At 44.4% G+C, this 25553-nt stretch overlaps 1 protein-coding gene across 2 annotated transcripts in view; it reads left to right on the top strand.

Moving 5' to 3' along the window:
* PIGN (phosphatidylinositol glycan anchor biosynthesis class N) overlaps positions 1-25553 on the top strand; it is a 453184-nt gene that overhangs the window by 24047 nt on the left and 403584 nt on the right. The window contains exons 2-3 of one of the 2 annotated variants that reach the window (XM_040353586.1): positions 7351-7616; positions 14845-14966. In XM_040353586.1, the coding sequence (XP_040209520.1) occupies positions 7396-7616; positions 14845-14966 (343 nt within the window). In that variant the 5' untranslated portion in view covers positions 7351-7395. The remainder of the gene's footprint in view (positions 1-7350; positions 7617-14844; positions 14967-25553) is intronic. The other variant, XM_040353585.1, reaches the window with a different exon arrangement.

The raw sequence follows: 25553 nt of genomic DNA, 5'->3' as shown, positions 1-25553 counted from the left end.
CATATGCACAAAGCATCAAACTTCTGCGCTTTGCGGTCGGGGAAGACCACTATTAATTTGTGGTTCTCCCCTTTGGCCTGACATCGGCACCAAGGGTGTTCACCAAGGTGATTGCCCCAATTCTCACCCTACTAAGACAACGTGGCATCGCTGTCGTGGGCTACTTGGACGACCTACTTCTGAGGGCCGCTTCAGCCTCAGAATTAGAGGTGAGCGTATCTATAACATCAGACCCTCAAACACTTGGGTGGCTACTGAACATTCAACGCCTAGTGTATCTGGGATTGATTCTGGACTCCTCCGAGGCAAAGGTTTGCTTCCCTGTGGAAAAGTTGCAGACCCTTCGTGCTGCGGTGCGGTAGTTGACATCCCAGAAGGGTCGTCATTCCGCTTTGCATGTGAGTCCCGGGCCTCATGGTGGCCTCTTTCGAGGTGGTACCATAGGCGCAATCTCACACGCAGGACAATCCTAATAGGTAAAATTTCGGAGTCAGGGGGATTGACCTGTCTAGAAGCCGGGCCAGTAACTGCTGGACCGAGTTCCAAAAAGGGACGATCAACGGGCAGCTCCAGTACCAGTATACATGGAGAAGTGTTCCTCTGTCCTGCTGACAACGCCAACAGCGGTCAGAGGTAGTTGGGTATATGGCATGGAGAACGTCGGGGGATTCATACCTTTCTTTATCGTACATCACGGGACACAGAGTCTTAATCATTACTATCTGGGTTATATTCCACCATCAGGTGCTGGACACTGGTGTAATCAATTAGAACAGGAAGTTCCCTCCCTATATAACCCCTCCCATACTGGGAGCACCTCAGTTTTTTCACCAGTGTCTAAGGTGTTGGTCACGAATTAACATGTGCTCTGAGGAGCTCCACTGGAGGGATCCATGCTGGATGTAAAAAGCCTCCATAAAATCCGGATCCGTCCAAGGTGCTTCATAGCCAAAGTGGACGGTACCCGGGCCTCGGTACGAAGAACGAGGTTTTGCCTATAATGCTTCTCTCTGAGAGCTGGACCCTGGGTTCCAGTACATTGGTCGATGTCAAAGACCAAATATTTTTTCTGTTGCCAGGGTGCTATATAGGTCCAGGGGAGAGGTGACCTGCTATGGACCCCAGTCCCTGAAGGTCTGAGACGAAGCCCGCGTTGAGGGGTGAAGGCTGGGCCTCTTGCTTTGCAATACCCTGCAGCGTGGAAAGGTAAGCGGAGGTACCTACGGGACTTGGTCCGACAGTGGGTTCTCCATTGGGGATTATGGGTCTCGCCTATTTTATGCTTCTATGCATGGGCAACTTAACCACAAAGTCTTTTGAGACAGGATGGCTCTGGCACCCATATACCTCCCCTAGTGGGTCCTAGTCCTCCGCTGAAGGGGCTATTGGGTCTTGCCTATAATGCATGTGTGCCTTGGCAAAGAAACCACTATGTCTGTTGAGACAGGATGGCTGTAATACCCATAGATCTCCCATTCAGGAGGTTGGTACCCCTACATGAGTATGTCTTATCTGTTTTCCACGAAGGGCCCTAAGAGGACATTCCGGGTGTTTCGCTTGCCATGCTTTCCAGAAACGGAAGCTCAAGGTTAGCTGATCTAGGGTGCAGCTTACTACCTCCGCTTCAGGCTCTGCCACGATGGGGGGGGTCCCTCGTAGTCTCTACGGCTCCTTGGGGGATCTCCCTCTCCCCCCGCCTCCACCATTCCCCTACGCGCGCGTGCGTGAGAGGGGCGCGCTTTGAAGGCGGGGGGACGATGTGGTTGCCGCTGGCGCACGTGTGCCGGCTCATGGTGCAGACGCAGGGCGGCCCCTTCAAAAGGCCCAGACGTCAGAGAAGCCAGGGGGACACGGTAGCTTGAGCACGTAAGCACCTTGTGGAAATTGGATACAGATTCATTTAAGACACCTACTCGGCATCTAGCTGTGTTAGCAAGCATAATTTGCTAGACTAAGTTCAGCTGTTGATGCACCAGGGTTAAAGTTCCTCTGCTTTTGCTTAGGACTCTTTTGTCTCCCCGTAAAAGAGGGTTCAGGGGTAGGAAGGGGTATCACCACCTAAATCTGGTGGCCCCTTTTTATCATGCTTGCATGATACTATCCTCCCCTGTAGAGACTTAAGATAGCTCACGTAATTAGCTATCAGCCCTGTCAGGCGTGAGCCTCCCCCAACATTGCAGCACTCTGCATATGTTTTGTTGCATTGCATGTATAGGTCTATAAGAGGTTAACTGCTATATTCACAGCAGCCTCACAAGCAGAAAACAGGGTGTGTCCCTTTCCCTGCTCTAAATCCTCAAACAAGGGATTGAAAGACCTGAGGATGAAGGTTCACTGTCAGAGAACAGATAACAGGTGTTAATGAGGAGAAAACTATCAGAAGCCCCAAAAGCTCTGGTTGCAGCTGCAGTCTTTTCAGAGATCCAAGCTGCATATAACTTCACTTAGCCTGGATCGGTGGTGGCGGGCCTTGGCGCCCCGGATGTTTTGGGGCTGCATTTCCCATGGTGCTCAACTGCACTGCAGAAGTGCGTGAGCGTCATGGGAGGTGTGGTTCCGGGGCGTCTGGGGTGCCGGGGTTCGCCATCACTGGCCTGGATGGTCAGAGCCTCTGTCTCTTTAAAGTCCTCATCCTGGTGTTGGCTTCAGGCTAACCGAATGCACAACAGGGGGGGTGCACATTTGCTGCTGTGCACATGGCTAACGTTGCAGGTTTGCAGAGACGCACATCTGCAGAGCATAACTGCCTCTTTACAGTCCACATGTTTGCATGAGGTACATGAGTTTGGAATGTTCAAAATGCATGTGGGGTAAAAACCGGTAACAAAGCATGTTTTATTGTTGATCACATAAAAGAGACATGTTATTTTGTTCGTATGATTTTATATGTTCACATAAGAGTGTTTAATCACAGCAAAGTGCCTAAAATCGCATAAAAATGCTTAAGTGCATAAAGATGCGGGATCTCACATGGTTACTTGATAACCCAGGTCCTTGATTACCCAAGGTTATTTAGGTCACACAGAGAGGCTTGTTTCCACAGGAATGCCTAAAATCGCATAAAGATGCTTAAGTGCATAAAGATGCGGGAGCACACATGGTTACCTGATAAACCAGGTCCTTGATTACCCAAAGTTATTTAGGTCAAACAGAGAGGCTTGTTTCCACAGGAATGCCTAAAATCGCATGAAAATGCTTAAGTGCATAAAGATGCGGGATCACACATGGTTACCTGTTAAGCCAGGTCCTTGATTACCCAAGGGTATTTAGGTCACACAGAGAGACTTGTTTCCATAGGCATGTCTAAAATCGCATGGAAATGCTTAAAGGCTTAAGGATGCGACATCACACATGGTTATCTGATAACCCGAGTCCTTGATTATCCAAGGATATTTGGTCGTACGGAGAGGCTTGTTTTATACAGGTGTGCCTGAAATCTCATAAAGATGCTGGAGTGCATAGAAATGCGGAATCACACAGGTTTACCTGACAAACCACAATCCTTGATTACCCAAGGATATTTGGTCACACAGAGAGGCTTTTTTCCACAAAAAGGTCTGAAATCGCATAAAGATGCTGGAGTGCATAAAGATGCGGGTTCACACATGGTTATCTGATCACCCGAGTCCTGGATTACTCAGGCATATTTGGTCACACAGAGAGGTTGTGTCCGCAAAAATGCCAAAAATCGCATTAAAAGGCTTAATTGCATAAAATTGCTGGATCGCACAGTGGTGCTCGATCATACAAGAATCCTTGGTCCCACAAGGGTACTTGTCCGCACAGGAGTGCTTAAGATGCATAGATGTTGGATCGCATGAAAATTTGCTGAATCGCATAAGAATGCATGTTGCCTAGAGTTTGACTTAGGAGGCATTATAATTAGGTTTCCTTAATTATACAGGATTCCTTGGCCTTACATAGGCGCATACTTGCTTGCAGGATGCTTGTTCATAGCTCACATGCTGTATGCATGCGTGTATACAGCACGCCCCCTTTTTTGTGTATTTGCGGAAAACATATTCTTATGAACTCAAGCTTCTATGAACACACGCTTCCATAGAGGCATATGGCTTTAAAGGTTGCCACATGCACATAGGGGGAGCTATTTGCAGGTGTGTTTATTTACAAGGCTGCTAGGGCCCGCCTCTAGCAGGGCTAAAGGCCCACAGTTTAGCAGTAATGTCTTTCCGAGGCAAACTCGTGCTGACAGATCAGTCAGCAGCATGGTTGGGCCTAGGGGAGTCCAGCATGATTAATTATCTGGAACTCCTGGGTTGGGATCCCAGTCTAGAGGGAATATGCTGTCTTTATTCAAACACAGTTCCCTATGCTCAGTTTTATTCAAGGCTGATATAAACTTTGCTCTGTCGGCCTGGAACGAGTGGATCCTAACTTAGCATTATCCTAGGAGTCTTGTCCCAGGGATATGCTGGAATTTCAGTTTAGGGTTCTTAACTGAATGATTGGCAGAAGGGAATATCCTTCATACCCGTTACCTGGGAGCAGGTTGCGAGGACTGGCCTCTAGGGATAGAATCCAGGCCTGGAAGAGACCACGGCACAGGGAAGGTGGTCAAGCTCCTAGGGAGCCTTATCTGCTAGCTTTCTAGAGCTACGGATGGAGCATCCGGCTTAAGGACCTGAACGTTTAGGTTACAGGGTTGCTCTGTCTGAATACAATATGACTATGCCTCTCTAGTGGTTTACTTTGGTTACCAGAGAAGAGCTTGTGCCTTGCATATTGTCAATTGTCATTTCATGGAATGCTAGATTGGCAGGCGATTCGCTGGAGCCATCAACAATCGGGTCCGGGAGATTGGCCTCTACACCCCGATTTTTTTCTGACCAAATGTCACAGAAACGTTACCCTGCACATAAAGGGTGTTGACGTCCAGGTTCAACAAGAGGTGGAACAACTTTGTGTCAAGGCCAAAGGATCCACCCGCATGCGGGACAGATTTTTTAGTGACCCTGGGGGCCCAGTTGTCGCTGGTTTATGAGTTATCTCCCCCCAGGGCCGCAAACTTCGTGGCTTCCATGCTACATCAGAAGAGAACGGAAGCTGGCTTAATTGCTCCAGCATAGCCCATACAACCTTACTGCGCAGGGACAGCAGAACTGATCGTAGAGGACCCAGGGTCTCTTACAGCTTGTCCAGGCCTGCTTTGCAGGGTTACATCCTGTCTTGCATACATGGGTATTAATGGTCTGGCTGTTATAGCCTGCATTCTTGAGGATCGGGGCGTACAGAATCAGCGGCAGTTACCTTGATTCATACAGGACAGCTGGCCTCCAGGACCTGATATCCTAGGATATGGAAGACCCATATTCCTGGTGTGAAACCAAGGGGTGGAATCCTTGGTAGTAGGTCATAGGTAAAATTCTTACCTTTCTACATTGGAAAAGAGATGGAGCTGGCCTTAAGTTCCATCAAGGGTCCGATCTCGGCACACTCTTGATCTGGGCCGTTATACAAGGGGTGACAGGTATAAGTCCGCCAGTTAAGGCGCCCTTGTGCTCGGAGGATTGGATCCAGTATGCTGGCTTACAGAGTCAGCACCTTGGGCTGATGCACCATAAATATTTCCCTTTATCCTTCTAAAGAGGGAATTGGTGTTCTTGGTTGCGGCTGCCTCCGCAAGAGAGTATTGGCAACTTTCTTTGTATAGAGCCATACTTAATTATTTGTACAAGAAGGGTGATGTTAAATACTCACCCAACCTTATTGGCTAGAAGGATCCAGTGTTCACTTGAATTAAGATATTCTTGCCTTCCTTTTCCTTTTTTTCAGGACCTTGATCCGCGGAAGGAGAGGTTATTGCTTTCTCTTAATAAAGATAAGAGCAGCTAAAGATCTATCTGAAGGCTTCAGATATAGAAACCTAACGTTTTGTTGCCAGAAAGCCCCTAGATGGGGCGGGCAGTGTTCAGGTCGGCTATTAAAATGGCTATGCGCTCTCTCGTTATAGTAAGAGAGGTCAAGACCTATCCGAAGCGGCTGCTCGGATACGGAAGACTGATGTTGGTGCGCTACCAGGAGGCCCCAGCAAGGGGCAGGCAGCGTCTAAATCAACTATTGTCAAATGTTGATTCATCAGGTTATTATTCAGGCTTGTGGTTTATAGAGAGGGCTTCCCCCTGTTTCTTTTTGGGGTACACCCTTCCAGGATAGTAAGCACTTCATGCAGGGTGCATTACCAAGCCTTTATGACTCAGATTTGCCAGACCTGCAACTTGGTCGTTTGTGCTTACGTTCACTAAATCCTATCAAGTGAACATAAGACGGCAGGAGGATGCAGCCTTTTTTTGTTGGCACAATATGCGGCAGGCAGCATTAGAATTCCTTGTGTCTGATGGCAGTCTGCATTGTTGGTGTCTCCCTCCCCTCAGTAAGCATTGCTTTAGGACATCCCAGATAGTAATGATTAAGACTCTGTGTCCCGTGATGTACGATAAAGAAAATAGGATTTTTATAACAGCTTACCTGTAAAATCCTTTTCTTGGAGTACATCACGGGACACAGAGTCCCCACCCCTCTTGTTTGGGGATATTGGGACACTTATTGCTTGGGACAAAAACTGAGGTGCTCCCAGTATGGGAGGGGTTATATAGGGAGGGAACTTCCTGTTCTAATTGATTACACCAGTGTCCAGCACCTGATGGTGGAATATAACCCAGATAGTAATGATTAAGACTCTGTGTCCCGTGATGTACTCCAAGAAAAGGATTTTACAGGTAAGCTGTTATAAAAATCCTATTTTTTTAAAGCCGCTCTGACCCGATCCCACGCTGAGCTGTCATCCGCGGCTTCGCTGTGGAGATGGGTGCAGAGGACACATCCAACAACGGAACCCCCATAGTAAGTCTATGGTTGACGTCACCCCCCATTTATTTCACTGCCGTTGTCTGCTGTGTCTTCTGCAGAGCTTCCGCTGCTGGAGATCGGATCGGCTTCAAAAAAGGTATGTATACTGACTTCTTCTTTAGTGTTAGATCGTGGATGTCTGTGGATGCAGGGATTTTAGTGTTAGAGTGGATTTACACTTTAAACTTTGACAAAAAACAAACTGGAAGCTGATTGGTTTCTATGCAGAGCTGCACCAAATGTTGCACTCTCCACTATTAGTAAATCAACCCAAATATCTGACACTCCCTGAAGTGTTGATCCCGAAAATGCTAAGGGAGGCTTTAGAGCTGAAATGAAGGGGAGGTAAACAATGTGCTAGCAGAGAGGTGAGTACACAACTTCTTCAATTGCAAGCAACAGGCATTTTAATTGTTTAGACACTTGACATGGTTTCTTTAATATTGATGTGTTAGAGATTTACTTGTTGTTCTTTACTCCTAGGGCTTGACAAGCACTGACAGTGCTTGTGTTTTTTTTTTTTAGAGGATGTTTCTTTTTTTTCTTGTTGGTTTGCTAGTCCATCTGGTGTTTTTTGGCTCAATTTTTGACATCTACTTCACATCTCCGCTGGTCCATGGAATGACCCCACAACGCACTTTGCTGCCATCTCCGGCAAAACGTCTAGTGCTATTTGTGGCTGATGGCTTGCGAGCTGACACTTTTTTTCATTTGGATGAAAATTATATTTCTCGGGCTCCCTATCTCAGGTAAGCTCAACACATTAATGCTTAACAAAATGTCAAGCTTACCTTCTTCAAGATTTTATGTGTATTTTATTGAATTTTTTTTAAAAGTGTGTTTTTTAATGGAATTTCGAGTCTTTCAGTGGATTTTTTTACATAAACATGAAAAATTATTCGTTGGTGTAATAATCTCGACAATATGCGTTAATGTTTTAAAAAATGTTTTCTATGTATCATTTTGTGTTATATGCTATATTTGCCCATTACGTATCCACTGGTCGAGCAGTCACGTACTTGGTATGTCACTAGAACTCAAGTGTTTATACCGCAATGATGCCTGCAGCTGCAGGCATCATCCCAGCATGTTTTTTTTAGAGCCAACGATTAGCTCTCTTGTAAAAGCAATCCTAGCGACTAACTAGCCGCTGGACTGCTTTTACAAGCAGCGGGAGGAGGGATCTTCTGTGGCTTTACCAGGATTTTCTGTCCCACCAAGTGACCTGATCGACAAGTCAGTACTTTCGGCAGCTGATCGCAAAGCCAAACAAAAACCAGATTGGCTTTGTTTGGCTCTGGGAAATGGTTACCCGGATGTAAATTGCGCGATTTCTAAAAAATAAAATGCACGATTTGATCACAGCAATTTTGGTGTGATCAAATCCTTTTAAAGCGGTAGTAAACTGCTGAAAAAAAACTAAAGAAATAACCTGCAAAACAATGTAATAATGTGCTAATATGCATCGGGTGCTAGCACATTATGAAATACTTACCTCAGAACGAAGCCCTAAGGCTGCATTCACACCTGAGCGTCGGTCGTTTTTTTGGGCGTTTTTTTCTGGCGTTTTGTCGCGCGTATTTGCATACAGCGTCGTGCGACGTTTTTGTACTTCGGCGTTTTTTATTTTAGCCAATAGGAAAAATGATCATCTTTTCATCACTTGTTGCTATGTTGGTAGATTTTTTTAATCTTCTGCATGGGCGACAAGTTCTATTTATTAAAGCGACGAAACGCCCGTAGCAAACGCCCGTTGTCGCGCGATACGCTCAATTCGCGCGTTTCCCATTACTTTCTATGGGAAAAAAAAACGCTCAAATACGCCCAAACCGCACGATACGCGCTACAAAAAAAGGTCCGGGACTTGTTTGAGCTTCGCGCGACAGGCGTTTGGGCGTTCAGGTGTGAACAGTCACCATAGGGAATAATGTTAATTCTCCCCTCTGGTGTTTGTGAGCAGTGCGCTTCAGGCGTAAAAACGCCTAGGTGTGAATGGGGCCTAACAGCTGCGCCCGTTTGCCGCTGAGAGGACTGACACATTTTTCTGGGTTCGCAGGCTCCGGCGCTGTGAGTGTCTGGAGCCGCGATAACATCACATCCACGTTGGCGCAGGAGCACTCGGTTACGGCAAGAAGCTCTGAAAATCGAGGAAAGTATGCCAGACTTTCAGAGCACATGCGCCGCTGACGTCAGTGGCTGCATGAAGGGGGAAGTTCTCCTAAACGGTGCAGGTTTAGCAGATATTCATTATATTCATAATAAGGCCTTACTGTCGGTTAAAATAACAAAGCAGGGTTTACAACCACTTTAAGGGCAAAGGAGGGATCTGCGGGCTCTAAGAGTACCTGTCACTTGCCTATTGCTGTCACAAGAGATTTTTACATTCCTTCCGACAGCAATAAAGGTGATGCATTTATTTTAAAGTGTAAAAATAAAAAAGACATTATTTTTTTTTTTTAAAGTGCCTCCCCGTGCAAAGGCGAATGCATGCGGCAGTCCCGCATGCATGCAAACAGCGATTGTCCCATACGTGAGGAGGCCTTCTCTGTAAATCTAAAATGGTAACCTGTAAAGGCTTTTAAAGCATGGCCTATGGATAGTAAAATTTACGCTGTTTGTTGCATGGGCGTGTGCAATTTTGAAAAGCAACATGTTTGGCATCTATGATTTTTTTTCATTAAAATTAGAAAAAAAAGCTTAATTTTTCCCAAAATATTGCAGTTAAAAAATCCGCTGGGCAAATACCCTGTGGCATACAAAATTGCAAAACCCACTAATTTATTCTCTAGGGCCTCTGCTTTAAAAAATATATAATTTTTGGGGTTCTAAGAAATTTCCGAGCAAAAAATACAGATTGTTACATGTAAACAAAAAAGAAAAGGCATTAGAGAGTGGGCAACCGCTCAAAGAGAACCAGGTAATCTGATTCCTGTGGTCCGAGCCAAGGGTGCAGGCAGTGCAATCAAAATGCAGGTTAGGATGAAGGAAAAAAGCTGGGACAGCCGCACTCCAAAAAAACTCCTCCTTTAAATAAAAATCACAAAATACATGCCACAGCAAAAAACAGCACAACAAAAGAAAAGCTGACGTTTCGCACTATGCCTTAGTGCTTCTTCATAGCTAAGAAGCTATGAAGAAGCACTAAGGCATAGTGCGAAACGTCAGCTTTTCTTTTGTTGTGCTGTTTTTTGCTGTGGCATGTATTTTGTGATTTTTAATTAAAGGAGGAGTTTTTTTGGAGTGCGGCTGTCCCAGCTTTTTTCCTTCATCCTAACCTGCAAAAAAGAAAAGGCCTCGTCTTCAAGTGGATATGCAGGTTTTGCTTTCTGCATTGCAAAACTACATAATGTTTATATTTGGTATGGTTATACCACGAATTTTCACAATGCAAATCTACAAGTCATATAAACAATAATAGCCCTAAAAACAATGCACTCCCTATGTGAACGATATATTATTTTAACAGTAGTTAAATGGAATGTACATTTTTTTTCTTTATTTAAAAGATTTTTTTTTGTGATCAGATCCACAATATATATGTTTGATTTTTTTTTTTTTTTAAAGACAAATGCGTTAATTTTGCCCATTGTAGCCCTCTTAAGATAACCCTGTAATTTAATGTTGACTGTGAAAGGAAATCAAGCACTTATTGTGGGCAAGCATCATTTTCTCTCTCGCTCTCTCTCTCTGCTTTTATACATTTGTCACTATGGCGCTAACAATTGCAGCATACTAATAGGGTTCATTTATTCACTAAGGTGTCTATTTATAAACGTATATTTGCATAGCTATGCATAGAAACTTCATGTACATTTGTTGTGTGCAAGGTAACCAGCTGTTATGAGAATGGGGCAAAATCAGGTGTTCTTGGGTATTTTCTCCTCTATGTAATAGAACGGTGCTATAGAATGATCTATTGGATGCAACATGATGCTTTGTCATAATAAGACATTCGTTCCCAATGGTTTGACCCATGTCTGTTCTTAGCATGCAATCCAGTTGCAATAAATGTCTGAACAGTATGCTGGATCTGTCCAGTTCTAAAAGTACATCTTCCATCTTCAGCTTTAGATGCCTCTTTTACTTGACCTCCCCCCGAAGGTACTGTTTGTTTTTATTTCACAATCAGTCATTATCTTTGTCTAATACCTGCCGCCACTTTTTAATTTTTCTTTTTGCAATTAGCGTTAAGCTTGTGTAAATGGATTGCTTATTATTACAAAGTATCAAGTTACATCTAACAGTGTAACCTTTAAGGCCCGTTTTCACTTGCTTTTGGTGGATAGTTAAAAAAAAAAATGGCCTTTTCACTGCCCGCCAGCCGTTCGCCCCCCCCCCCCTTAAAGGGGCTGTAAACCCTCATTTTTTTTTTAAATAACAAATATATCCACTGTGCAGTTCGTTTTGCATAGAGTGGGCCCAAACATCATCTTCTAGGGTCCTCCAACGGTGCTCGCGGCTCCTCCCCCCGCATCGGTAAACCCCCTAGGAGAAGCTCTCTCCTAGGTGATTACCATGTAGGCACACTCCTGAGTCCAGCATTTGCGCCCATAGACACAGAATGCTGGACTCAGCCCCGCCCCCCGGTGCACATGTCATTGGATTTGATTGACAGGAGCGGGAGCCAATGGCTACCCTGCTATCATTCTATCCAATCAAGAGCCGAGAACCCCAGCCAGAGAGGTAGAGCGCGTCTCCAGTATGGGAACAAACAGGCTCAGGTGAGTAAAACGGGGGTCTGGTCAGTGACAGAAGTTTTTTCACCTTAATGCATAGGGTGCATTAAGGTGAAAAACACAAGGGTTTCCAACCCCTTTAAAGCGTAACTTTATCTGAGAAGGGAAGCTCTGCTGATCCTTCTCCTCCCCCCTCCAATGGGGAAATGTAATATTTCTTAATTAAAGTTGTCACACAATATCTAAAAGCCTCCAAAGCCTGGTTGCCTTAGCTAACTTCATACTAAAGGAATGTCATTACAAACTGACCAGGTCCTGAAAAGGTCATGTTGCTTTAAAGTAGGGTTTGACCAATACTTTCGGTTAAGTACTCGCAGATACTGAGTACTGATACCTTTTGTGGTGTGATTTGAGCCCATACAAAATTAATGGCTTCAAATCGCACTGCAAAGAATCGCGTGTGATTTGAACAAGAAGAGGAGAGAGGTGTCAGGCGACCAATAGTGTAGCACAGTTTAATGAGTATAAAACAAGTAAAATCATTAACGGGTTCAACTTACAGGATGACAGAGGTGACAGTCTATGCCCTGATGGGCTAAACTAAAGATCCCACATGGGATTTTAGAGTAGTCTTTGCTACAGCTGGCGGCTCTGTGAACCAGGAGAGAGAACGCTGTGAACACAAGAAGTCGTAGGCTGGTCGGCACCTGTCAAACTACGAGCTGAAAAGACAAATTGGAACACGTTTCAGAGGCTAGTCACGCCTCCTTCCTCAGCCTTTAATAAGGCTTACATATGGGTACTGTAAGTGTCCTCTAAACAGGCACCCTTTAGGAGATATTCACTGTAGATGCAGCCGGTAACGTCACTGGCGCATGCGCTCTGAAGAAATGGCACGGGGAGTCCTGTGCCATAGACGGCGGGTCCAACACGCATACACGGGAGTGACGTCATCACGGTTCCGGCCGCTCACACAACCGGAGTCCGTGAATCCGGAAGAAAGGCCGGGTGAAGATGGAAGCACCCATAGCGGTGACAGCACGCTTCTGGAGGGCTTTGTTCTTAGGTACGTTTCACATATGCACATTATGATATTACCATGCAGGTTAAAAAAACAAGTGATTTACTACCTTCTTTTAGTGTGACCTGAATGGGGCTGCTCCAGAACTGTGTGCAGTGCAGTAGCGTGGCCTTTTAGGGGTTAAAACAGGCATTGGGAAAGTGACATAAAACACCTCCTCATTGCCTGTCAAACTCAAGGGCAACTCAAGTGTAAATGAGCCCTTACAGGTATAAGTGTCAAGCACCATTCCCTGTTACACAGAAGAGAAAATAATTCAAGAACACTCTATTTCTGTATACTTTTTTTTTTTGATGAGCATATATTTTTTATAGTATTGTTAACTGTAATGTTACAGTATATGCATCCAAGATTTACCCTTGCATATTAAAACTGAACTCCAGATTTACACATATTAAAGACATTATTAATGTAGCTGTATTCTGTAATGCATCATTCATTATGACATAATTTAATGCAAGCAGTGTAAGCACCTTATTTTCCTTTTTTATTAGCCTCTTGCAGTCCCTTTTACAGCAGAGTTTAGATTGAAAGAGGGAGTAACAGCCCAAGGCACCAATCGGTTGTGCTGCAGTGCTCATTTGCTAACAAAGAACTTGCTAATAGTCGGAGAGAGCAGAGTGAAAAAGAGCTGAGCTTATCAGCCTGCTATTTCTACTTTTAGACTACGTTCACACTTGTGTGGCTCTACGAGCCATGTTTTGCATGGCAGCCCTTTCATTTGCTCCCTGTAACGCAGGAAAAAGGTCCCTGCACCATTTTATTAAACGCACCCCTCTTAGAAACCGCAAGTGTAGAAAGCTGTGCTGCGTTTTCCAATAGGATTAATGGCACCCCACACATCTCCTGAGCGGCAGTGCGTTTTTCTGTCTGTGTCTTTGCAGCTGCAGGAGCGGGTGCATTCCCACAGCAGCAATCACCTGCACAGGAACCTAGCCCTACTGCCCAATCACAAGCTGGGGGAAAGACAAGAACTGCAAGTGGTCCCGGAGAAAAGAAAAATTGGGTCTTTGGTTTTGCAAGACGGGGGTGTGCCGTGTAGCAGGGATGTGCAAATCTCCACACTAAGGCCAGTTACACACGAGGCGGACTCTGTCGCTACGGAGTCCGCCTGCTCCCGCCAGCTCAGCGGGAGATCAGTCCACAGATCTCCGCTGAGCTGGCAGATGACAAGCTTTTCTCTGCTCACTGAGCGGGGAGGGGCTTGTGCAGCGCCGCTGATTCCTATAGAGCGATCTGATGAAAACAGACAGCATGTCCGTTTTCATCAGATCTCATCCGATCCGCCATGGATGGATATGGACGTATCGCCATATGTCTGATTTTGGCGGATCGGGTCGGTTGTCAGCGGACATGTCTCCGCTGACATCCGACGCTCCATAGGACTGCATGGAACGGCCGTTCAGGTCCGCCGTCAAAACTGACAGGTGGACCTGAACCGTCCATCCGTGTGAATGAGGCCTAAGTCAACATTATTATTATACAGGATTTATATAACACCAAACGTTTGCGCTTTGCAAAATAAAGGGGGACAATACAGTTACAATAAAATAAAATAAAATACAAGAGGGTTAAGAGGGCATTAATGCAAATCCTTTTGCAGGTAATATGGCTCCCTTGTATGCATTTCATCTGTGTGTATAGCTGATTGCCTGGAGTTCAGTTGTGACCTCACTTGCCAATAATTTTGAATGGTAAATTCACCCAGAACAGAATAGGAAGTAGTGGAAAGATTTTGGTTGGTTTCATAGCATGGCAGTTTGTTAAATTGTTATGTGATCTCTTAAATCAGGGGTGGCCCGGGGGCCACATGTGGCCCGCGTAGCCCTCTAATGTGGCCTGCGACCTCCTTCTCTGGAATGGCGAGTTGGCAAACCCAGATCGCAGATTGCCGACCAGCCATACCACAGCATTAGTGTTGTGAATGAAGCTGGTGGTAGAGGAAGAAAGCAGCTGCGGAGCAGAGCCCCATAAGCCGATGCTTCCTGTACAGCGCCGGCTTTTGCCACAGGCGGAGTCTATGGCAAAGTTTGGCTAACCCGCATGATATATACAGGTGCACTACCCTGAACCTGCAGTGTGCGTAAACCGCAGCATATCAGTGTGTAATCACTTTATGTGTATCTGTTTTATTTTGATTATTCTAAAATAACATGTATGTTATAAGGCTGATGAATACACATTATATTACTTCAATGTGCCTTTTTTTTATTGTTTTAGAGAAATAATCCAGACAAGGGGTAGCTGGGGTGTGTCTCACACTCGAGTTCCTACAGAGTCGAGACCTGGACATGTTGCCTTGATAGCAGGCTTCTATGAAGATGTCAGTGCAATTGCAAAAGGTATCAGCATCTGTTTAATCCTGTTTTTGTTTTACAAAACATGTCCTATAATCAGGTATAAAAGAACCTTTTATGTACTTGTTTTTTTTTTTTTTGTAACTTAAAATATTAAAAGGCTAAGTTAGGCTGGGTATACATGTTGAGGTTTTTATGTTAAACTGTCCGGTTGAAAAAACAAACCAACGTGGATGCCTGCCTTCATACTAACAATGTGGATGTAGGGATCTCGCCTGCGGTGCTTTTGTATCCTATCAGAATACACTGATCAGCGATGCAGTCATTGGCTGCAGCGGCTGATCGAATGCTTGTTTACTAATGACCGGCTTCTGTTGAACAGAGATTGGTACACATGGTACATGGCTTCTGCTGAACCAGCATAATTTCAATACGTGTATACCCATTTTTAGTCAGACATTTAGGGTCTACAACCTGACTGCTCTAGAGCCATTAGGCAGGCACAGCTAAATAAAGAATGCATTTACATCATGCTTTTATACAAAGTAATTGCGTATACCAGTTTACATTTTGGAAGCTTTGAAAATATCAATTGATTTCTGCAATTTTAGCATTCACTGGGATTTTTGGTGTAAGATGGACCTACACGGAGAACCTCAGGGCTCTGCTTTTATAGAAAAAAGTGTTTAGGTAATATTTTAAACCTGAAGTATATATGTATGCAGATTTTTGCATAAATACCTTGTTCCAGTTTGGACCAATGTAAGTATATAGTACATGTTCCATACCTGGCTTTTCCCCATGGTAGCTGGAAATCACTGTAGTGGGTATTGCTGTTACACTGATTACCACCAGCTCCCAGTAGCTGTCTTGCTGCTTAGTAAAGACAGGAGGTTGCTTACTTGTCACAGATGCTATTCATGGAACACTTTGTATTCTCTCAATTAATGCAAAGCGTTCTCTCATTGGACAAGGTGGGGCATTGACGTCACAATCTCCACCTTGTCCATTCAGAGAACACTGCATTCACTGGCAAAATACAAAGTATTCTCTGAATCATGCCTGTGCTGAGCGAGCAACCTCATGTGTTCACTAAGCAGCAGGGCATATGCTTGGCGTGGCACTCAGAATACCTTTTACAGGGATTTACAGATTGCATGGGGACCAGCCAAGTATTACACATGAATAGTTACATTGTTTGCTTCAAGCTAGACCAATGTAATTATTTATAAATGGCCGTACGTGGAATTCGGTTCTAAATCGAGCCTTTAGGCTACTTTCACACTGGGGCTGTGCCACGTTAGCGCTAAAGCACTGTTTGTTCTAGCAGCGTTTTACTGTTGTTTTAGCTGCTCTTTTCAGCCGCTAGCAGGGCAATTTGTCACTAGCATTAAGACCCCTTTCACACTGGGGCAGCGGGTCCGTTAGCAGTAAAGTTCCGCTAGTGTTAGTTGCGTTTAATGCCGTTTTATCGGCGCTTTACGGCCAATATCGAGGCACTTTTGACCCCTGCTAACAGCCAAAGAAAGAGTTAAAACTGCCCATGTTGCTACCCTCCCGAAACACTTTACAGGCGCTTCAGAAGCGCTGCCCAATCATTCATTCCATTCATGGGCAGGGGTGGTGTAGGAAAATTGTATGTATACAGCGCTTCCAAACCGCCCCGAAGATGCTGCTTGCAGGACTTTTTGTAACGTCCCGCAAGTGCACCGACTTTTCAAGATGATGATCTCTTTTTCCAAATAACCACTTTCTCCTTGAGGTCATGCCAGCAATGTCCCTTTAAGGCACTCTCTAGCTTTCTCATCCGTTATTTGTAAGGTGCTCAAATATACTACAGATTTGCTGCATATGCAAACATGCTCCTTTAGCAGACAATGTGGTTCTCTAATAAATTTTACCAGCCCTTCGCTACTTCCAAGCGTTGTTGCGGCATCCAGTAAGTCCCTCTTGTTAACTGCTTATGAATGTTCATGTATTTATAACAAAATTAATAATTTGGCTCGTTTTCTCTCTTTCTCCCATAAATGGGATGTCACAGGTTTAATATATGATGTAAATTATTATTATTTCTCTGATAGTGATACTACTGGTAGAAACATTTTTTAAGTGTTTTTCAGTATTATATACAAAGGTGCACTGTGGTTTGAACGCAGAGTGAATGCATGCACAGTTTACACGTGGTATTAGGTGTACACCCATTGACTTCCATTGTGTTTTCTGAAAGCACATCAAGGATGCAATATGCAGAACTTTGATTTGCTTTCATTAAAATGCACAGTCTAAAAAAAGTCAATGGGAGCACACCTAAAACTGCGCATAAAACGTGCATACAATTGCACTGTGCCCAAACCACAGTGCACCAGTGTGAACCTAACCTTATTTGTTGAAATGTATTAAAAGAAAGGTTCAAAAAGACTGAACAGATTGCATCTGCTCTAAAAGTAGCTTACACACTGTTTTGTCCCCTTTGTCTATACTACAGTGTATCTATGCTGGTGGTAAGCATAACAAGATATACTGTAAGACTAATGACGAACAGCAGTGAATGACATAATCGACCTTAACGTTTACCCTTGGCAATCCCCTTACCATATTTTTATAGATTGCTAAGCAAAGGGTTCTCTACCTTGTTGACAAAAATATCCCATCAAGAGTCAGCCATATATACAGTCTTTAGTAGTTACCCATACTGTACCCCCTCTCTAGGTTTAAAGGCCTGTTGCATTCGGAACTTTTTTTTTTAACTGTGTATGAAATGTCTGTAACTCCATAAACAATAGAATTCTGTTCCTGAGCTTCATCATGTGTCCTAAAGTTTAGGCTGAATACAGCATTGGCTCTGGCTATAGGAATCATTGGGTGAGATTTACTAAAACAGGAGCACACCGAATCAGGCACAGCTGTGCATAGTAACCAATCAGCTTCCAGGTTTTAGGCTGGGTTCACACTAGTCTGACAAACGCTCCGACATTGGGAGCTCATGTCGCATGACGTGTGAAAATCAATGTTTCCCTATGGGAGCCGTCTTAACTGGTCCGACACATGTCGGAGCGACTTTGCAAATGCTCCCTGTACTACTTTGGTCCGACTTTGATCCTACTTCACTCCATTGAATATCATTGAAGTAGGATCAAAGTCGGATTGCAGTCTTGCACGCTCCGACTTTGGCATGGGACTTGTACTCTGCTGATCTTGAGGGGGAACTCCACGCCAAATTTTAACAAAAAAAACGGCATGGGTTCCCCTCCAAAAGCATACCAGGCCCATGGGTCTGGTGCGGATTTAAAGGGGAACCCCCTACGCCGAAAAAACGGTGTGGGGGTCCCACCAAAATCCAACAAGGGGCCCCCACATACCGGCCCCCCACCCTAGGTGAATGAGCATGGAGTACATCTTACCCCTACCCATTCACCGGGAGGAAAAGTGTCAAAAAAAATAAACACACTACACAGTTTTTTAAAATATTTTGTTAGTCAGCTCCGGGGGTCTTCTTCTGACTTCGGGGGTCTTCTTCTGTCTTCTCCGCTCTCTTCTTTCGCTCTCCGCGCTCCCCGGTTCTTCTCCCACTCTCCGGTGCCTTCTGCCGGGCTGCGCCGCCGCTGCTATCTTCTTTGTAGCTCTTTTACTAGTGGCAGCGGCCAGCCTGGGTTTTCCTTCGTCGTCTTCTTCCTCGTCGCCGCCTTCTTCCCTCTTCTTTTCTTCCGGTGTTGACTCGACGCTTCCTCCCGCTGTAATGCCGGGTGCGAGGCTCACACCGATTTATATAGGCCTCTTATGACATCACAGTCCCAGAATGCTCTGGGTGGTGACGTCACCACCCGGAGCATGCTGGGACTGTGACGTCATAAGAGGCCTATATAAATCGCCGCGCACCCGGCATTACAGCGGAAGGGAGCGTCGAGTCAACACCAGAAGAAAAGAAGAGGGGAGAAGGAGGAGACGAGGAAGAAGGCGACAAGGAAGAACGGGCTGGCCGCTGCCGCTAGTAAAAGAGCTACAAAGAAGATAGCGGCAGCGCAGCCCGGCAGAAGGCACCGGAGAGTGGGAGAAGAACCGGGGAGAGCGGAGAGCAGAAGAGAGCGGAGAAAATGGAAGAAGACCCCCGGAGCTGACTAATAAAATATTTAAAAAACCTGTGTAGTGTTTATTTTTTTTTGACAGTTTTCCTCCAGGTGAATGGATTCCGATAAGCCCCCCGCCCGAAGACCCCGACAACCAACGGCCAGGGTTGTCGGGAAGAGGCCCTGTCCTCATCAACATGGGGGCAGGGTGCTTTGGAGTGGGGGGGCCGCAGGGCGCCCCCCTGCCCCAGAGCACCTACCTCCCCATGTTGAGGGCATGCTGCCTGGCACGGTTAAGGAGGTGGCGCTCGCTCGTCCCCACCCCCTTTCCTGACCGGCCGGGCTGCTGCTCGGATACGGGTCTGGTATGGATTTTGGGGGGACCCTCACGCAGTTTTTTCGGCGTAGGGGTTCCCCTTTAAATCCGCACCAGACCCATGGGCCTGGTATGCTCTTGGAGGGTAACCCATGCCGTTTTTTTTTTTTTAATTTGGCATGGAGTTCCCCCTCAAGATTCATATCAAACACAGTGCCAGATATTGGCAGGGATCCAAGTCCGATCCCCACTCATTGAAAGTCGGACTTCAAGTCCAGGGCAAAGTGTACTATCCTGTTCATGAAAGTTGGATGGATGTAGGACCAATGTAGGATAAATGTAGGACCAATGTAGGATCAGTGTAGGACCAATGTCGCAGAGCAAAGTAGGATGAAAGTGTGTAGTATAGTGTGAACCCAGCCTTATTGTTATCGCTTAATTGAACAAACTGAAGTTAAAAGCTGATTGGTTACTATGCCCTGCTGCTCCAGATTCTGTGTGTACCTATTTTAGTAAATCATCCCCGTTGTGTTTCTTGTAATTTACAGACTGCAGAGAGTATATTGTTTTCAATTTGGCAGGCCCTGTCTGGTAGACTTGTAATAAGGTAAGAGCATCGGCTCAGCGACTAAAAAACAGAGCCTGAACTTATAAGGAAAAAAATACAGCTGGTGTATGTAAAAAATACAAAGACATGGTTTGTAAATGGTAGGAGTATCAAATGTAGCGCACATATAGAAATATATAAAAATACTATGGTTCCCTTTTTACTCCACTGAAGAAATCAGAATCAGACAGCTAGAAAATACTGTGGAAGAATGCCAGTTTAAAGTATAACCCACATTATTACATAAATCCTCTTATGCTCAGTGGCCATAAAAACCTCAGCTTTACTTTGAATCCATTAAATACATCTGACAAGGGTAAAATCTATAGGTAGGGAAATATAATGGGGCCTAGAGAAAGTGTTACCATATTGTGAAACAGCTGTAGATTCCCTTTCTGTTCCATTTATGCTGTCTTTGAAGTTATATATCTTTATATGTGGGTTTTATGCCAGTCATTTGCTTTTAATGGAAAATAAATAAAGTTGACATTTTTATGGCTACAGAGTGAGTGTATATTCCTGTGAACATTTATATTAATGATACACCTATTGCCGCTCTGTATGATAGAATGGAACTCTGTATTTACAATGCGTTTTGTAAGATTTTAGAGTAGATTGTGCTTAACCACTTCAATACAGGGAATTTTCACCCCCTTTTTGCCCAGACCAGTTTTTAGTTTTCAGCGCTGTTGCACTTTGAATAGCAATTGTGCTGTTATGCAAAACTGTACCCAAATACATTTTTATGTTTTTTTGCCCCCACAAATAGAGCTTTCTTTTGGTGGTATTTGATCACCTCTGCGGTTTTTATTTTGTCGCGCTATAAACAAAAGAAGAGCGACAATTTTTTACTTTTTGCTATAATAAATATCACAATTTAAAAAAAAAAAAAATTATATATTTTTCCTCAGTTTAGGCCGATATGTATTCTTCTACATATTTTTGGCGTATGTTGATTGGTTTGCGCAAAAGTTGTAGGCCCGGATTCAGATAGGAGTTACGACAGTGTATCTCCGGATACGTCGTCGTAACTCTGAGTGTGCGGGGTCGTATCTATGCGCCTGATTCATAGAACCAGTTACGCATAGATTTCCCTAAGATCTGACCGGCGTAAGTCTCTTACACAGTCATATCTTAGGCTGCATATTTACGCTGGCCGCTTGGCGGCGCTTCCGTAGATTTACACAAGGAATATGCCAATTAGGTAGATACACCGATTCAGAAACGTACGTCCGTCCGGCTAATTTTTTTACGTCGCTTACGTTAGGCTTTTTCCGGCGTAAAGTTACCCCTGCTATATGAGGCGTGTCCTATGTTAAGTATGGACGTCGGGCCAGTGTCGAATTTTTCGTTCGCGAATAGGGCTGGGCGTAATTTACGTTCACGTCGAAAGCATTGGCTTTTTGCGGGTTAATTTGGAGCATGCGCACTGGGATACGTTCACGGACGGTGCATGCGCCGTTAGCCAAAAACGTTATTTACGTGGGGTCAGCCTTCATTACCATACAACACGCCCACTGCATGGAGAATTTGAATTCCCCCGGCTTACGCCGGACCACATACGCTACGCCGCAAGTTCTTTCTGAATACGGAACTTGGGCCCTAAGTTACGGCGGCGTAACGTATCTGAGATATGTTACGCCCGCCGATAGATACGCAATTGTATCTAAAACCGGGCCATAGTGTCTACAAAATAGGGGATAGATTTATGGCCTTTTTATTTTATTTTTTTACTAGCAATGGCGGCGATCTGCGATTTTTTTTTTTTTTTTTTTTTCTTTATTGTGACTGCGATATTGCGAAAGACACATCGGACACTTTTGACACATTTTTGGGACCATTGACATTTATACAGCGATCGGGCCTATAAAAATGCATTGATTTCTGTGTAAATGTGACTGGCAGGGAAGGGTTAACACTAGGGGGCGATCAAGGAGTTAAATGTGTGTCCTAGGGAGTAATTCTAACTGTGGGGGGAGGGGACTGACTGGGGGAGGTGACCGATCTGCGTTCCTATGTACAAAGGACACACCATCGGTCTCCTCTCCCTGACAGGACGTGGATCTGTGTGTTTATGCACACAGATCCACTTCCTTGGCTGTGTAACTGCCGATCGCGGCTGTCAGGCACGCGCATCGGCACCCGAGTGACGCGGCGTGCGCACGTGCGTCCCCTAGTGGCCAGGAGGCCGAGGACCTCATATGACGGCCGCCCAGGATGACATAGCCACCTTGCGGCCGTCATTTTAATATATGCGGGTAATGAATTGGTAAATATGTTGGCTGTATTTTTCTTTTTTAGGCAATGTTTTGCTCTGGTGATCCTGGCAAAAACAAATACAAATATACTGTATTGTATCAATAGAGGAGCAGCATGGACACCCCGGGACAGTGAAGCCCTGTACACACGGGCCAGAATCTCGTCAGGAAAAAAAACTTTGTTTTTCCTGACAAGATTCTTGGCAAGCATGCTCTCGTCGCATTAGATGCGTCGCCGCCATCTTGCAGCACCCTACCTATGCCTAGGAAGCTACCGCGCATGCGTCAAAGTTTTCACGGCGACAGGTAAGTATACACACTCTCGGGTTTCTCAGCAGAAAAAACACTACCGAGAATCACGACGAGAAAATAGAGAGCAGGTTCTCTATTTTTCTCATCAAGATTTTAGCCCGTTTTCTTGATGAGAAACGTGAAACCCTCGTACACACGCTCTGTATACTCGGCAAGAAAGCTCTGCCAGCAGTTTTCTTGCTGGTTCTTGCCGAGTAAACCGAGCGTGTGTACAAGGCTTAAAGTGGATGTAAACCCAAACATTTTTTTTTTTTTGATGTCACAATGTAGAGAATAAGATTTCCTATCATCTGTGCCCAGTCTTGCCACACATAGTTAATCCAGCTCTGAGCAATCCACTTTTATTGTTAAGTGAAAATTAACAGACTTCCAGATAAAAACCTGTCTAAATAAAAAGTCATTTCCGTCCACTTGCTTCGAGTGACATACATTACCTCTCACAATGAACTGTGGATCACCCCCCATATTATGATAAACATCCAGGAATGTGCATGTGTCCAAGCTAGTGCACGAGATATGTAAAAACCCTGTCACTCGAAGCAAGGGGACGGAAAGGACTTTTTATTTAGACAGGTTTTTATCTGGAAGTTTGTTAGGGTTTTAACATGTATGTTATTTTAATCATCAGGCAACAAAAGCCTGAAGCAGACACAGCAACATCTTACTAAGGCCAGCCATAGAAGGAGCAAATTCTCTGTATTCCCCCATCCACACACACAGTGTGGACAGGAGAATCCCTCCTGTCGAGCCATTGTGTTCTTCCGGTGGGGTGGAGTGTGGGGGGAAGCTTTCCCCACCGGGATAAGACTGATTATTGTTAGCAGCTATGACAGCCACTTGCACTTGATCGATCTATCAACTTGGGTACATTCAGCCTGCCCATACATGATTCGAATCTCGGCCCATTCCTGCTGAACGGGTCAAGATTTGAACTGTCTATAGCCGTCTTTACTGTTCATAATGTGCATAACTGTCTCTCACGAGAATCCCATGCTTTGTTATAGAAATCCTCCATTTTTCTTTTACTAGAATAATCGGTTATCTACTTCTCTAACACTCCAAAGTATCACAGAGAAAAGCATGACATAACACTGACCTCTCATGCTGTTAGTTAATAGCAACAGGATATAAAAATGACCTCCAAAAGGTTCAGTGCACCTTGCTATCTCTCCCGTGTTTATGGGTTAAACTGTGTACTGCTTGACAGCTTTGGCATTTCCACTCAGCTGAGCTAAAATAACCTTTATCTATGCATTCAAATCATCACATTCACAAGATCACTTCTTGTAATACGCATAGCGGACACAATCACACAACAGAGTATACAGTACTCTGATCCTTCTGCACCTGACAAGCTGTTTTCAAGGAGCTTTACTTCATGCATTTCGAAAAATTTCTGCCTACTGAATCCAATCCAAGGTACATGCAGAATCTCTGAATTTTACTGTCTTCACAGAAGTGGTGGCACAGCCTGGTGGCACAGCCTTTGCTGTGTTATACTTATGTGTGTAATACACCCAACAGTCTCAAGGGTGAACAAATTGGCCTTATGCCCACAGGACACTTTGCCTTTCCTCCTGACAGCAGCGTCTTTTGACAGAAAAGAAGCTTGATGCATGTAAATGCATTTAGACGCGTCAAGTGCAAATAATCAATTTTGGCCAATTTGTTCCATTGGCCATAATAATAATTCTATCTATTAAAATTAATCAACATTTAAGTGCTTTATTTGCATATTGTCAATGCGCATTTAGATGACGTTTACACACTTTAAACTACTTTTTTCTGTCGACATGCTGCTGCTTCTGGAAGCACTGGCAGTGATTTTTTTCTCTGCATGTAAACACCCCTGCCTCTAAACACCTCCAAATGCCTATGTGTGCATAGACACAAAGGATAACCTGCAGGGGCATTTAGAGGAAAAAAAAAAAACACCATACGCCCTGTGTACATAAGGCCATATACATACCTCTTTCCAATGGCTGACAAATCGTCAAGGGATTCTCCGAATGCACCACTATTTCCAAGAGTCTTGGTGATACTTGACAGCAGTAAGTCCAACAAATGCATCACATGACATCCTTATGTCAGCTACGTGCTAAATTTTTGCATTGATACTAAACCTTATCATCAGCCATAGAAGCCTTCTGAACCAGTACTCCATCAGAAGAGATTTATGCATTGCCAACAAACTAGCCCAGCCATCTCCAGGATCACTAATGGGGACCTGTCGCCCCATTACATAAATACCAGGAAGTTTGCATGTTGAAAAACATATGAAAGAAAGTTATTTGTTACTATGGACAGCACATAGATCATTTTCTTTCCTCTAGTTTTGAAAAAAAAAACAGTTTCACCTCCACTTTCACATTAATTTGTGTAACTAAATTGGAAAAAACAAGACACGATCAGCATATCTAAGGACTGGTAAGCAGCTATATATTCCATTTTTGTTTTTGCATATGTAGGTAAACTTAAAGTGGTTGTTAAGCCACTCAATGACATTGCTCCAATTACCTCTGGTATATTAAATAATGTCCCCAGTGCATGTGTTTTGAAAAATAAAAAGTCCACTGTGTACCTAATTTCATAGCACTGATCGGGTCTCATGTGACTGGCCGCCTTTCTCAATCTGACAGCTACAATGTGCAGTGCTGGGAAAGCCCCACTGACATCAGCCAGGGGGAGGAGAGAGGTGGCCGGTCACGTGAGCGCTGATCGGTGCTATGAAATGATATACACACAGGCATTTTAACCACTTAAGCCCCGGACCAATATGCTGCTAAATGCCCAAAGGCGTTTTTACAATTCGGCACTGCGTCGCTTTAACAGACAATTGCGCGGTCATGCGACGTGGCTCCCAAACAAAATTTGCGTTCTTTTTTCCCCACAAATAGAGTTTTCTTTTGGTGGTATTTAATCACCTCTGCGTTTTTTTTTTTTTTGCGCTATAAACAAAAATAGAGCGACAATTGTGAAAAAAATGCAATATTTTTTACTTTTTGCTATAATAAATATCCCCCAAAAACATATATAAAAACATATTTTTTCCTCAGTTTAGGCCGATACGTATTC

This window comes from Rana temporaria, chromosome 5 (assembly GCF_905171775.1).
Source record: "Rana temporaria chromosome 5, aRanTem1.1, whole genome shotgun sequence".
Classification (NCBI taxonomy): domain Eukaryota; kingdom Metazoa; phylum Chordata; class Amphibia; order Anura; family Ranidae; genus Rana; species Rana temporaria.
The sequence above is the reverse complement of the archived record's forward strand: the minus strand, read 5'-3'. Positions and strand labels throughout refer to the sequence as shown.